This window comes from Lagopus leucura, unplaced genomic scaffold, assembly GCF_019238085.1.
Source record: "Lagopus leucura isolate 7727_CA_CO unplaced genomic scaffold, USGS_WTPT01 Super-Scaffold_100035, whole genome shotgun sequence".
Taxonomy (NCBI): Eukaryota; Metazoa; Chordata; class Aves; order Galliformes; family Phasianidae; genus Lagopus; species Lagopus leucura.
Genome location: NW_024962284.1, coordinates 5,112,509 through 5,125,949, shown reverse-complemented (window position 1 = coordinate 5,125,949; position 13,441 = coordinate 5,112,509). Strand labels below are relative to the sequence as shown.

The window sequence follows — 13,441 nt, the reverse complement described above, 5'->3', positions numbered from 1 at the left end:
ACCGAGCCCTGCGCCTGCCCTACAGTGTGCTGCATAAGCCAGATGCACAAACATCAGCAATGCAGGTACGCTTCTAATATTTACTTCTATCTGCAACTTGAGAACCGTGAACAGACATTTGCGGAATGAGGACTTGTTGAAGACAAGACAATTTGCAGGTTGAGCAGAAGGAAGACATGGAAAAAAAGAGACCCAACAATCCTTAGGGTTAGAGGGGGAAAGTCCACTTACAGGCTGAGCCCCAAACAAGATGCTATAAATCTGTCAGGTTACCATCCTTAGGGAGAAAAGCCACAAAGTCCATCACTCCCATTTTACACATGAGGGAGGACAGGAGGATGGCTCCTCAGCCTACTGCTGCCTCGTTCCGGATCACCTGAGACAGCAGCAAGCGTCCTTACTTATGTTTGCTTGCTGCTACCAGTGTTTGGGGTCCAGAGGAGGTGCCACGCGAAAACAGAGATGACTGCATGCTCAGGACCATTTTCTTCTCCTCGTGCTCCATCGAGATGGAGAGCAAGACTTCAGCACGCCCAGACAGACCCCTGCTGATCTAAAGGTAAGTAACCGCAGGAAGGCCTCTGAAGCTTTCCTAAAGACAACAAGGAGCAGCGACCCATGGTCTCCTGTATCCCACTGCAGCACCTCATCAACCCATGGATGCCCCTGTGCCACCCGTTTGATGGAGCACAGAGCTCATTCCTGCACCATCCACCCTGCAGAAATCCCTGTTTATTCAGGAAGCTCACTAGGGAATGTGCCAAGGATCCAGATTGCATTAGATCAAACAGGGGCCATGGAAACAGGCAGATCTGGCTCCAACTCAGCTGAGGCTGTGTTAATCTTATGCAGTGTAGTATACTGGGTAATCTGCAGCTAAAACCATCACAGGTGTGATACAATGCCACACTTTACTTGCTTGATTACCTAACCTTCTGATAAAACAACAGTATAGCATTATTTGTACTACAGAACAAGCTCTTAAAACTTCCTGTAAGGCTGTCAGTTCTAGTTATTGCCACGAATAGCATCCATATTACAGCAACATTTACTTATGTTCTTCCCACCATTCAGACAGTGTCCTCGAAGGACAATTTGGGTATACTTCCATGCCAAATGAATGCACTAATTCCAAATATCAAAACCCTGGGCACATAGCTTGGTCTGCCTTTTAACTTTTTATTATTAAATGCATTTTTCTAAGATACTGCAATACGCTAATGCGATTACTGTATTGAACAGTCTCCTAACATCAAGACCTGACCGATCTACAACACTTGTCCTACTGAGCCACCTGGGACTTTCCTCACCCCTACATTCCCATGGAATAGCAAACTCTCTGGCAGGCGAATGAAGATATCCACGAATGCTTTCACAGACGTACGTTCTCAGACTTCCCAGGAACATTAACACATTTGTCACTGTCAGAGAACCTGTCACCTTTTTCATGCTGCTTGGTGGGCGCATCCAGGTGACATGCAGCATGCACTCCTTCAGACACAAGTACTAACCCTAATGCCTGGAGCAGTCAACTGGTCAGTGGGAAATGCGTGTTTCCTTACAGCACATTAAAATATATCAGTTATTGGGGAAAAACAAACAAACAAACAAACAACCATAAGTCGATCACACAAAGTTACAGCCTAATGCTCCAAACAGGCTCATCAGTACAGCAGATATTTTTTCCATTCTTTTAGAGAACAAAACGCTTATGCCATGCGTACACTTTCCTCTCCCTATCTGTACTAAAACTCCCACGTTTGTGCAAGGGGAAAACATTGCTCTTTGCACTGACTCTAAGGAAGGTCAGGATAAATACTTAGAAGAAACTCTCAAAATCCATTTTCCAAAGTGATGATTTCCCCAAGAAACCATTCATTTTGCCTATAAAAGAGACGGACAGTGGTACATAAAAAGCCCCAATCTCCTCACAGAGGACTTTAAAACACAAAGTTAAAAGAATGTTCCAAGAAGGCTTGTTTCCAAAGGGGTTATATGCAGAGACAGGAAAAGTGGGTAAAACCTGCCCACGTTCTATTAATTAGAAGAATATGCTGAAGTATGCTTTGGAAGTTAATTTCAAGCACCGTATGCAAAACGTTCAACAGAGAAAGAGTGTCTCCATCTCTTATTTACAGTGGTCATTAGCAGAGTCTCCTCTGCCTCTTTCCTGTTTGAGCCATCTGTTCATTTCTCCAGGAAAAAAAAACAGGTGGGGTGGGATAAACAGAAGTGGAAAATGTGGGAAGCTGGCAGCATGCTGCATCACTGTTTGCCCATATGCTAACTCATTATATTAACATTCACATTTCGGGGCAAGAACAACCAGCTCCAAGTTCCCTCTCCTTCCTGCTGGATGGTGAAGCTTCCCCTCGCTGCGCTGCGTTTGCAGGGCTAGAAAGAAATCCCACAGTAGCGGGCAAGCGGGGGAAGATCTCGTTTTGTATCCCATCAACTTGTAACGCTGCGCTAGAGCAGAGCCGGCAGAGAGAATTCATAAAAGAAAGGAAATTCCTCCTGATATCGAGTCGGTTCTCGGGAGCGAAAGCGATGCCGTGAAACGCAACTCGCTCTCACTTGTCATCAAAGCATCCCCAATTAAGTAAGGCGTGGGAGCACGTTCCCCTGCCCGAGCCCACGCAGTCGCACGCCGGGAGGGACGGGGAGCTGACAGGCAGGGACTCGCCGTAGTTTTGCGGACACTTGTCCAGCCCGTTCCCCCCGCCGTCGGAAGGAGGGGACGGCCAACTTACCGCGATAACTGTTTCCAGGTTTGTAGAATTCCGGATCGCCCTCCACCCTCAGGCTAAATTCATTGTACCCTTCCCGCCTGGTGCCTTGGGCTCGCAGGATCCGGCTGCAGTAGCCCTCGGATTTGGCGGCTTTCTCCAGGGTCTCGTCGGAGAAGCCCCTCGCCACCAAGGGGAAGGTCAGCGCCAGCAGCCGCAGGGCCAGGGGCCGCAGCCGCGCTGCCATCCTCGGCGCCCGCACAGATCGGGCAGCGCCGGGCGGCCCGGGGGAGGCTGCGGCGCGGAGAGGGGAGGGGAGAGGCGGGGAGGGGGCAGCGCGGGAGGAGGCAGGCGGGGGGGAGGGAGGGAAGGGGGAGGGCGGGAGCACGGAGCCGGCTCTCGCCCAGCTCCCGGCGAAGCGCTGCCTCCGCACGGCGCGGGGCGGCCTCGCTCTGCCGTCCGGGGCTGCGGGAGCCGAGCGCGGGATGGGACGGGGCGGGGGGGAGCGGGGCGGAGCGCGTCGCCCCACCGCCGCTCAGCGCCGCGACCGTGGGAACGCCGCCACTCCGAAGCGGTGCGAACGGCAGCGGCGCGCTGAATGCTGCTACAGGGAGCGGAGAGCCGCGGAAGAAGTTGACGGCAGAAGCGAGCCGAGCCCCCGGGGACCCGCCGAGCGCTGGGCCCAGAGGCGGCCCTGTATTCCCTGCCTGCGGCGGCGGCGGGACTCGGCGGCACCCGAGTGCCTCAGGCTGCCGGGGCCACAAAGCCAGCCGACCTCAGCCCCCGCTCGCTGCCGACGCGGGGCACTGGGTCCGACAGCGCTTCGGTGCGGCTCCCAAAGAAGTGCAGCAAATAGCGAGCGGCTCGGAGCCGCGCCTGGGCTGCTGAGACCCTGGTTGTAAGCGCTGGGGTTCTACACTGACCTTTCCGAGTTGTTCAGCAACAAGCTAGTGTTGCTTTGCCAGATAAAGGCGCTCTCCCGTTGGGCTCTCTGCAAGCATGCTGAACATTTCACTTTCTGAAAGACTGCTGAGTGCTTCAGTACTGCAAGCCTGTCTGCACTACAGTAAAAAGACATAAATACATAACATAAAGACTGCTTTATCAGGTATGTGAATTAGCACGGCCTCAAAATACACGTTCAACACACTTCATGTTAAGAACTTGTCTCATCCAGCTCTTCAACAAATGCAGAACTATGGTAGTGCCCACCCTTTCCCTTCACTGCTCCCCTCGCCTGGTTATGCATGGTGGTTAGCGCCCATCCAAAGACCCACGTTCATTTCGATAATTAAATGAGTGACTACAGCTCAATAACGTCACAGACTCCTGGATATCATCTGACTGCTATGCCCAGCTCATTCATTTCATGAGAACAAGGCTCACTTTTTCCAGGTTCCTCAATCAACTTTGTCAGTGAAGAAAAACAAACCAATACACAACTGAAAATGACAGCTGTAACCACACTGGCACAAGACACCTGCGAATTTGCTTCATTCTCCATACTTGACTTCTCATTTCTTTTGCTAAGATTGATTGAAAAGCAATTACCTGAGTGAAGCATTTACAGCAGGAACTGCACGCACCCCTGCACAACCCACCCTTGTGCTGAGCCACAGTTCTTGTTTTAACTGAAAGCTCCTCAGAGGACTTCAAGTCCTCTCTCTTCACAGCTTTTTTGCTTCTACAAGGTATCAGAGTTAACTAATTCAGATGCATCTACTAACTCTTTCAATACACCCTACATCTATTACTTTTTTCCTCCCTGAATTGGCCTGTTTTTTAGCTTCTCTCTTACTTTTGTCCAAAAGCTCAAGTGTTGGAAAGTTTCCTGGGAAGGTACAATAGCAGTGTGTCTTGTTAAAAGTAAATGCTTCCACTTAGCAACTGATACAGATAAATTAATTTGCGCTGCCTCCAGCCATGAAATGAGTAATTTGTTGTAGGGATGTTTTAGAATAGGGGCAGTGTCATTAAGCAGCACGGGCATCCTCGGGGTTTTCTATTTGTTCTACTAATTAGTGCGTGCCTAAAGCATCCAGCATGATGCATCAGTCAAAGGTGCATGCAAACGGATGGATGAATCCAACTACCCATGGCAAATTTCACAGAGAAAGAAAGCATCTTAGAGATTGGCAGTGCTGCTTTTCTTTGTGTCCTTTCTGGGACAGAGTTGCTACCCATGGCTTAGGCACAACAATCATTACTGAGGTAATACTGCATTTGATGGAGATGCTATGGTTGGGGAAAACACTCCCTGCCTCCACTCCCTCACTGCTTCTACAACTGGGCTTTCGCAGCAAGCAGAAACATTTCAGAAGATCTGCAGACTTCCTTTTTGCTTTTTCTGACAAGGAGCTCATTTTAAGGTGAGAGTCTAGAGGACTCCACTAACTACTGCAGAATATCCTTGCACTGCCTGGAAGATATTGTAGGTAGGGTTTTTTGTTTGTTTGTTTGTTTTGCCATTTTCCTTCCTCTCCCTCCTTCTGCTTCCCTGATTTCAAATAGCGACTCAAAATTTAAGGAATTTTTAAGGAATTACCTACTAAGTCCTAACACGCATTGTAACACCAGGCTGTGCAAGACTTGACTTTAAAGTCCATGCTCCTCAAAGTAAAACAACCCTAGTAAATTTTTAGAGCCCTTACAAGTATCAGGTCAGGGAGGAGAGGCCACCAAAACAAAACATGAAGGCGACAAATGCCTGAAATCTCCTGCTCAGCTCCTTGGTAGCCTTACTGGGATAGAAGGTTCATTTATCTATACTGATACCAGCAGAGGAATAAATCATTCAAGTACTGGCACAAAAAGGATGCCTAGTCTTTTACACAAGAGTTAATAACTGTAGTGCTCAATTAAAGAACCTGAAGTTTCGATTCCGTGTGTGGTTTGCAGGTGTTCAAAGCCTCCTTTCTAACCAGTCAGGCTTCTCCCCACAGAGCTGTAAGCCTTCTTGAAGCACCCTTAACCCTTCTGGAAATGCAACATTTCTAAATTTGAACCCAAGATGAAATGAATGGCCAGGGAGAAGAGAAAATAAGCGTGTCCTATCAATTGAAAAGAATTTTCAAGAGATTGAGCTACAGGGTGCCTTTTCTTCCTCTGAAAGTATTAATTGTTCAGAGATCAATTAGTTGTTCAGCATTCAGGTGTCCAACTAACACCGGAAGTTCACAGCAAGTGCATTCTGACTACTGCTACCAAAACGTAGGGGAGACAATTACCGGTCTCCAGAAAATCTTTTTCCTCACAAGAGAAACATTTAGTTGCTCCTTACCACCAAGACAGAGGATGCTGCTGTTCAGGCAAAGGATGAGCATGTGGGATGACCAGCAAGTAACACTGCAGAACAACCTGCAGGTGACTAGGAAAGGAAGCAGGGAATTGGAGGATTGCAAAATGATCCTGTCCCATTTTTAGGCCTTCATGTTTTACCGTAGAGCTAGCCAACAGTTCAGTTTGCATTTCTATCACCTCCTCCACCAGCAGTCACATTCTGTTTTTCTTAAACAAAATGTAACGTTTTTCTATTAGTATAGATGGAAGAAAAATCCTGTTGCTACTAAAATTCCCCTCCATGTACAGCTAGAATAGATTTTTTCCAAAACTGATTGGTCTGTGCTGCATTTGAAGCCTGTTTAGAAGCCCATTTAGATCTGGAGAAATCTGCTGTCCTATTAGTCAAAGAAAACAGCTTTGGAGACACTTGAGATGATTTCTTACAGCTCTGTGGCACTGTTCTCAACTTCCCTTCTCCTTGGAATCCAAGAAGTGAGGGGTAATGACAGCAAATGTTTGCAGAGGTCTGTTCACCATTTATACCACTGTCAGTCAATACAATGCCTCTCCAATATTAAACTTCCCAGCAGCTCAATTACATTTGCCTGTTTAGTCATGCATGTCAGCAGCATATTTTTACACCAACAATACAGAGAGCGTTCATTTCTAATACATTTCATAGAAATCTTTGCTTCCTGACACGATGAGAATAGCATCTTAAATATTATTAGAGAAACACTGCAATGCTTAGAGAAGCAGAGGCACAGAGAAAGAGAAAAGCAATTGCGGCTCCTTTTGGGTTCAACTGGGGCAAAAACCAAACTAACCTGGAAAACTGTGGGACAAGATTTGACTTTGAAATTGCACAGAGACTGCAAACGAGCTGGAAAAGTCTTGCCTGCACCCTTGGTTACACAGGCAGAACAGGATTAAAACCAAAGCTGCTTTTGAATGGATCTTTCAAGATTAAATGTTGACAGAAACTCTTCCTCTGTACACTGGCTATTTTGGGGAAGTTTGCTACAGAAAGAGCACGGCTTCTTGTCGTGTTTAAACTCAGAATTCATTCCAATACCAGACAGTAAATATGTTCTTAAATCTCCTTCTTTTTCCCACACAACGAGTTTCAAGAGCTATCTTGGGAATCCTAGAAAACTCCCAAGGGTAAATTAAACAGAGACAGGTTCTGCAAACCTAATGTGAAGCTCCATTTACACTGAGGAAGTTTATTGCTGCCAACCTGGAGCACCAGCAGTTTCTAGACTGCATCCCTTCCAGCCACAGCTTACACCCTCAGCTATCACTGCCTTCAGGATCCTAGTGCTCAGGGTCCCCCAGTTGCCATAGAGGGGCAGAACGTGGTCCTGTGATCCTCCACACTATTACCAGAGCCCCTGGGCAGCTCAACACCCCTGCGTTCACCTCGGCAATAGCCACCACTTGAAAACAAACCAACCAACCAGATTTATCTACACTCTTCCCAAATTAAAGCACAAACAATAAAGCTACAAAACCTTGTGTTAAGTTAGAACCTCAGTCTCAATCCCAGCGTCAGCATCTTGAGAGTTTATTCAGCCCCTTGTCACTAATGTAACGCACTTGTTCACAGCATCTCCAGCTAAAATACCAATGAAAAAGCAATCAAACCATTCAGCTTTTCATCTGCTCCACACTTGAAAGGTTATCCAGTGGCTTCTTATCACCACATTTTAATTCTTGAACTGCTCAACATCTGTGGGCTAGCTGTTGATTTTACACTCACTCTGCATTTTTCTTCCCCTAAGGCACCTGATAAAGCTCCCACTTCTGCACTAGCTCAAACTGAAATTTGTAAGGAGCTCTCAGCATGGCTAGGATAACAATTCAAGGCAAGTGTTAATGTAAAGTCAACACTGCATGGATAGAAAACAGGCATTTTCTCAGGAAGAACATTAAAGACAACAGGCTGGAGAAGAAAATGACTGGCTTGTGTCTGTACAAATCAAATACAAAAACACTCTAACAGTACTTTTTTTTTTGAGAAGGATTTTTATAACGATTCATGAAGCGATTAAAGCTTCAACTTTGGTAAGAGTAGGACTTAATTACATAAGTACTTAGAAATGTGCTAAGGCAATGCTCCTTGTGAAGTAACACATCCTGTGAATGCAAAAGACCAAAACCAAGAACCACACTGTTGTCTGAGACACACAGCAAAGACAGAGGGAGAACTTCTGGTACTGGCCAAGCATCAAGACAGAAGATGACATAAAAATAAAAAAGAAACAAGGTGATTCCACCAGTTAGCTTACATTCACTTGCAGACTAGCACCGTAATTCAAGCACACTGGTTTGTTTGCACAATAGCATCCAAGGAATGCATATTTACAACTAACTCCTGTTATTTGCTACTTGATCATTTTGTCTACAGTCTCCTATTGGACTTAATAACACTTCTTTCTGAAGAAAATATTTACTGTAACTTGTTAGACCGATGCACCTCTCTCATACATCACCGGATGGCAAGTTTGTTGGAACCTCCAGCTGTCAGCAGCAGCACTGCTGCAGTTTACAGACCATTGATACTTCCACTTCAAAACCCATCCTCCCTGGGAATCCAGACCAGCCACTTCAATCAGCACTGGGTTAAAGGCAGAATGGTTACAAGTACAATTAATTCTCAGGGTGGTCTTTTTGGTGTTGTTCAGATGATGACAGTAATGGAGACAGAGGACAGTGACTCTAGTAGTATTAGAAAGCATTTTTCAAAGCAGTTTTTCCACCACGGATGGATTTTTCAGAAAGCTTTCTTTCCGTACATTTCACCAGCTCATGATTATGTCAAGCACTGGTAGATATTCCTGCAGGTCACAGATCTGAAGAACAGATAGTGGCTATCCACAGGATCCCTGCAGAGACAGTCTGCACTGGCGGGGTTATCAGAAAGAAGAAATAGTTTTTCAAAACCATTACTTAAATACCAGATTTCTAATTCAAGTGGTAAAGAAGCTTTGGGAAATCTCTCACAGATTTACAGATCCATTCATTTTTCATATCAAAGGAAGCTTTGCTGCAGTTTACACAGGAACCTAAACCACCTGACACCAAGCGAAATGATACACAACAAAATTTTTCAAAAGAAACAAAGCCATCTTTCAAAGCTGACTACAGTTCTAAGAGATTCGTTAGCTGCACCTTGAGTAGACCACCTTTGTGAAGAAAGGTGATTGGATTTGTGAGGTAAAGAGAATGTTAAAGAGAGGCAGCAAAAAGACGAAAAGAAGGGGAAAAGTTGGTGGAAAAGGAATTTTATAGCCTACAGTATAAACAGAGGTTAGCGTGGGAAAGGAATACCAAAGTGTGCTATAAACCAATGTCTCTACTGAGCTACTGGGTTGTTTTTTTACTGCCTCACAGGCTGCTACATCTGGGTTTGCAGGCTTCACTTCAGAAAGTATTTTGCAAGTTACCTTGATAATAAAAGCAGAGATGCTAGAGGCTGTGAGACAGTTGTTTGGGGAATGCCTGGAAATGGTAGCTGGGTATTCTGTCCTTTATGGACTTCCCCAAAGAACTCTGATGCACAGAGAGCGAGGGTTGCTTTGAGAGCCAGGCCATTAATAGCCATGAGCACATTCACAGCTCCAACAAATTAGCCAAACAGCCAACAAATTAGTGTTCCAGAATCGCGCCTTTCTGCTGAGCAGTCCCTGAAGCCTAACGCTCTCCCAACTTCAGCTCTGTAAGCTGAAATACTTCTAGATGAATCAGAAGAATTAAAAGAAATTCCTAAGGTTGAAATACAACAGCAACTCTGACCCCAGCTCGAAAAGCCTACTATTAAACACATTTGTGAGATCTGCATCTCCTCCCTCTCTCACTCACATCAGCAAAGCAGAAAGGATTTCTCTGACTATCAGACGTCTGCCTTCTCACACTCAAAGAATATTCAGAAATTCCTTATTTGGTACCAGTCCCCTTCCAAGTCATTATGATTTGCAGTCTGTTCTGCCACACATAAAAATCAAGGATAAGTGTCCAAAAATATTAGTTTCATATTGATATTTTAAAATGTTTTTGCTACTAATAAATTGTAATTAAAAAAACTTTTTATAACCACCCTCATAATAATCAGAGCTAACCTGCCTTTCATCCTCTTAACATGGATATATTTCTTTCAGCTAGGAGAAAGAACTTGAGTGAATACTTTAAGCACTGGAAGGAGGAATAGCAGAATGCGCAATAAAGGCAATAGTGATGGTAAACAACAAATAATACAGGAAGGAGTTTCGTGATCACCTTCAGCAATCTAGAGGCATACGAAACACATGAAAAGCAGCTTTGATGACTGTAACACATAAGCTGCAAAAGTCAAAAGAACACCAAAGGTATCCAGAGGAAATAGCATACCTTTGGACAAGTTCCATCCCCCAGAAGAAAACTCAGAACACGGCTGATTAAGCTTTTATATTGTTTATGCACTCAAGAACCTCAGGAATGCTTGAAGAAATTAATCTCATTTCTTTGAAACCAAAAATACCGCAGAACAGAAACAACACAACGGCAGAACCTGATGAGCTGCACCAGAAGGTCTTATACCTGTTTTCTGGTGAGAGCTACTTGATCCTTCAGCTCTCTGCAACTTCAGGCAACAAGGCAATGAATTTGTTTGGTGTATTACTTTTTTTTTTGTCTGAAACAGCTCAAAAAACATAACATCACTGAAATAAATATCAGAAGCCAAAAACATTCCGCAATATTTTAAAGAAAAGGCAAGAGTATCACACAATTTCTATCTACCTGACCTGAAGCATATTTCTTCTTGATCCAATTTTTTCTTTTTCAACTTCATCCGTAACAGAGACAAAATGAATTTGGGAAGTTTTGTTCACACTGATGAACAGCTTACTTGAAATATAACAGTTCAGTTGGAAGGGCCCATCAGACATGACCAAATCCATCTACCTGACCACTTCAGGCTACCCATGGGGAGGACACACCAATGTGAAATCTAGAGGTTAAAACACGTCATTTTCCCATCTGCCTATGTTGCATTTAATGCTCCACAAAAAAATGGTCTGACCTCTCAGCTGCTTCAGATCACCGTAGAAAGAAAAGGAAACGTGTTGCAGGAATGAACAAAGTTTGGTTTGCTGTTTAGTCATGCCAAGAGCATTTTATGAGCGTGCAACTGTAGGACAAAAGACTGCACACCAACTACAGAGAGATTATTAAAGACAACAATTGAAGAATATAGAAAACAAGTCTGAAACAATCTTCAGAATGCACCAAGGCACAATCCCCATTTGCATAACCATTCTTGACCAAATCATATACTTACAAGCGGGAAGCATCGACTTTATCAGAAATAGTTATGGTTTTGTCTTCATATTTGATTTCCATGACACCCCCCTGACTCTCCTTCAGCTGCACTGCAGCCCTGCTGGTTAGTCTCCATCTTTTGCAGTTTTTTCCATGCTCCATGCATCCTTGCAACCTTCCTACTTGTTATCAAAATAAGTTAGGAAACTGATAACACAAATCTCAATGTAATTTATACTTTGCACCACTACTGTGCCTGCAAACCATCCTGTGCCTATCTACAAAAACAGAAGTTTTATAATAACATCTAGAATGACAAAGTAATTAACGGGTATTCTTGAAGAATGAAATGTTGACTCTCAGAATCTCCAGCTGATAAAAAGCCTGTACAGGGCAGAAAGTGGTTTATGTAAGTCACAACACAGCGAAGAACTGTAAAACAGATAAATGGTTACGCTGAGATTACCTGACATCTTCCTAGCACAAGAAAAGAAAGTGTAAGAGATCTCCCATAGAATTTGTAATAATTTGCAGTACAAGGCTTTACATTAACATCGTAAAATAAACATTTGTCCTCATCGTAACAGCTGCAGCTAGCACAGGCATGTAGAGTATGTACAGCCCTCTCAATGACGTCTTCAAGAACTGACCTACGATGATCAGAAAGAAAAGCAAGGAAAAAAAAGTGCAGTCAAACAATACTGCCTAATTTTTAAACATCTGTTGTGAAAACTAATAAATTTGTCTCAAAGAGTTCAACACTGTTAGAGAGCAGATAAAACAAAAGCAAGTTCTAACAAGACCTTCGTTTACAGCTTACCAAGTTTTTTTGAGTTAAAGAAGTTAGATTCCTTCAGAGTACTGAATATTATTATGAAAGCTGGATGTGTAAGTAGTGTGTGGAGATTAATCAGATTGCCTGAAGTGCTGTAGAAGAGATTCACAAGCCAAATAACCCAAACTGCAAGAGAATAAGTCTTGCCTGAGATGGAGCAGGTTTCAGCCTGAGCATCAGGCCATTTTATGAGGATAGCCAGCAAAACTACTGCTCCCCTGTATCCTACCCTCACAGAACACTTGGTAGGCAGCTCCCAAACATCCCCAGCACACTGCCCAACAACTTTGTTTGGCTTTAAAACACCACTCCTGAAGCCACGATGCTGGAGGAGATCCTTCCTCTAACACTCAGCAAACCACTCCCCAAGGGAAGCAGAAAGATGAGGGTAAAAGCCTCTCCAGGATGCCTTTCCCTCTTTTTATGTGCCTGTTTTGTTTTGGGCCTCTCCCAAAATAATTGATGCCAGCATTTCTAGAAAGCTGATGGAACTGGCAGAAGAAAACAACTAAGGCTTTCTCCAACACAGTAACAACAACGAGCAAACCAAGTATCCTCAAACAAGGTAATTAAGACTGATGTATCAGGAATCGCTTTTCCTGCAGCTAAGTGCAATATTCCCTCCCTGAATACAGTGTTTTCAAGTGACATGATTCCCCCAGGGGCTGCTTTTCCTTTCCACGTTCTGTGAACAGGCACACAACGACATCAGGCAATTCTTGGTTAAGCCACATGAAAACCAGTTTCCATCTTGCAGGAATATCCCTTACATTCAATCATCCCACATAGGATCTATCATTCTAACACATCATATACTACTCACACAAACATGGTGTATTGTAATAGGATTCTCTATACACGCTTTTATTAGAAAATTGCTGAAAACCATATAAATGTAGGTGTGCATATATGCACATTGACATAAACATCTCTACATAAAGTACGTGCAAGTCTGGAACAAAGCACTGTCAGTTTTGAAAATTGCAGTGTACAGCAGACTTCCCACATGCTCCACTGAAACAAACCCACCTGAATATTCTCAGAATAACAGCAGCAACACTAAAAAATAGCAGGTGTTCTGATCAGTTTTGTGGAAATTCTTAATGGAACAAACTTAATTGAAATGGGATTGAAGCAGTTATTGCAGGCTGCACTTCAAAGTCTTTACAGTTGTTACTGATCTGACCCAAACCTATGAGTCATGTCAATTAATACTTCATTAGACTTTATAAAGCAATATATTCCCAAATTATTTGGATTAAGGCTTTGAAAATCTTGACTTTTTATTAAACTT

At 44.0% G+C, this 13,441-nt stretch overlaps 1 protein-coding gene across 2 annotated transcripts in view; it reads right to left on the bottom strand.

The window, feature by feature from the left end:
• Window positions 1-13,441, bottom strand: part of SPON1 (spondin 1) — a 357,910-nt gene that overhangs the window by 164,294 nt on the left and 180,175 nt on the right. Inside the window, exon 1 of one of the 2 annotated variants that reach the window (XM_042882756.1) lies at window positions 2,754-2,976. The exons of the other annotated variant lie outside the window; for it this stretch is intronic. Within the exon in view, the coding sequence (XP_042738690.1) occupies window positions 2,754-2,976 (223 nt within the window). Of the gene's footprint in view, window positions 1-2,753; window positions 2,977-13,441 lie in introns of those variants that run through there. 2 annotated transcript variants of the gene reach the window in all.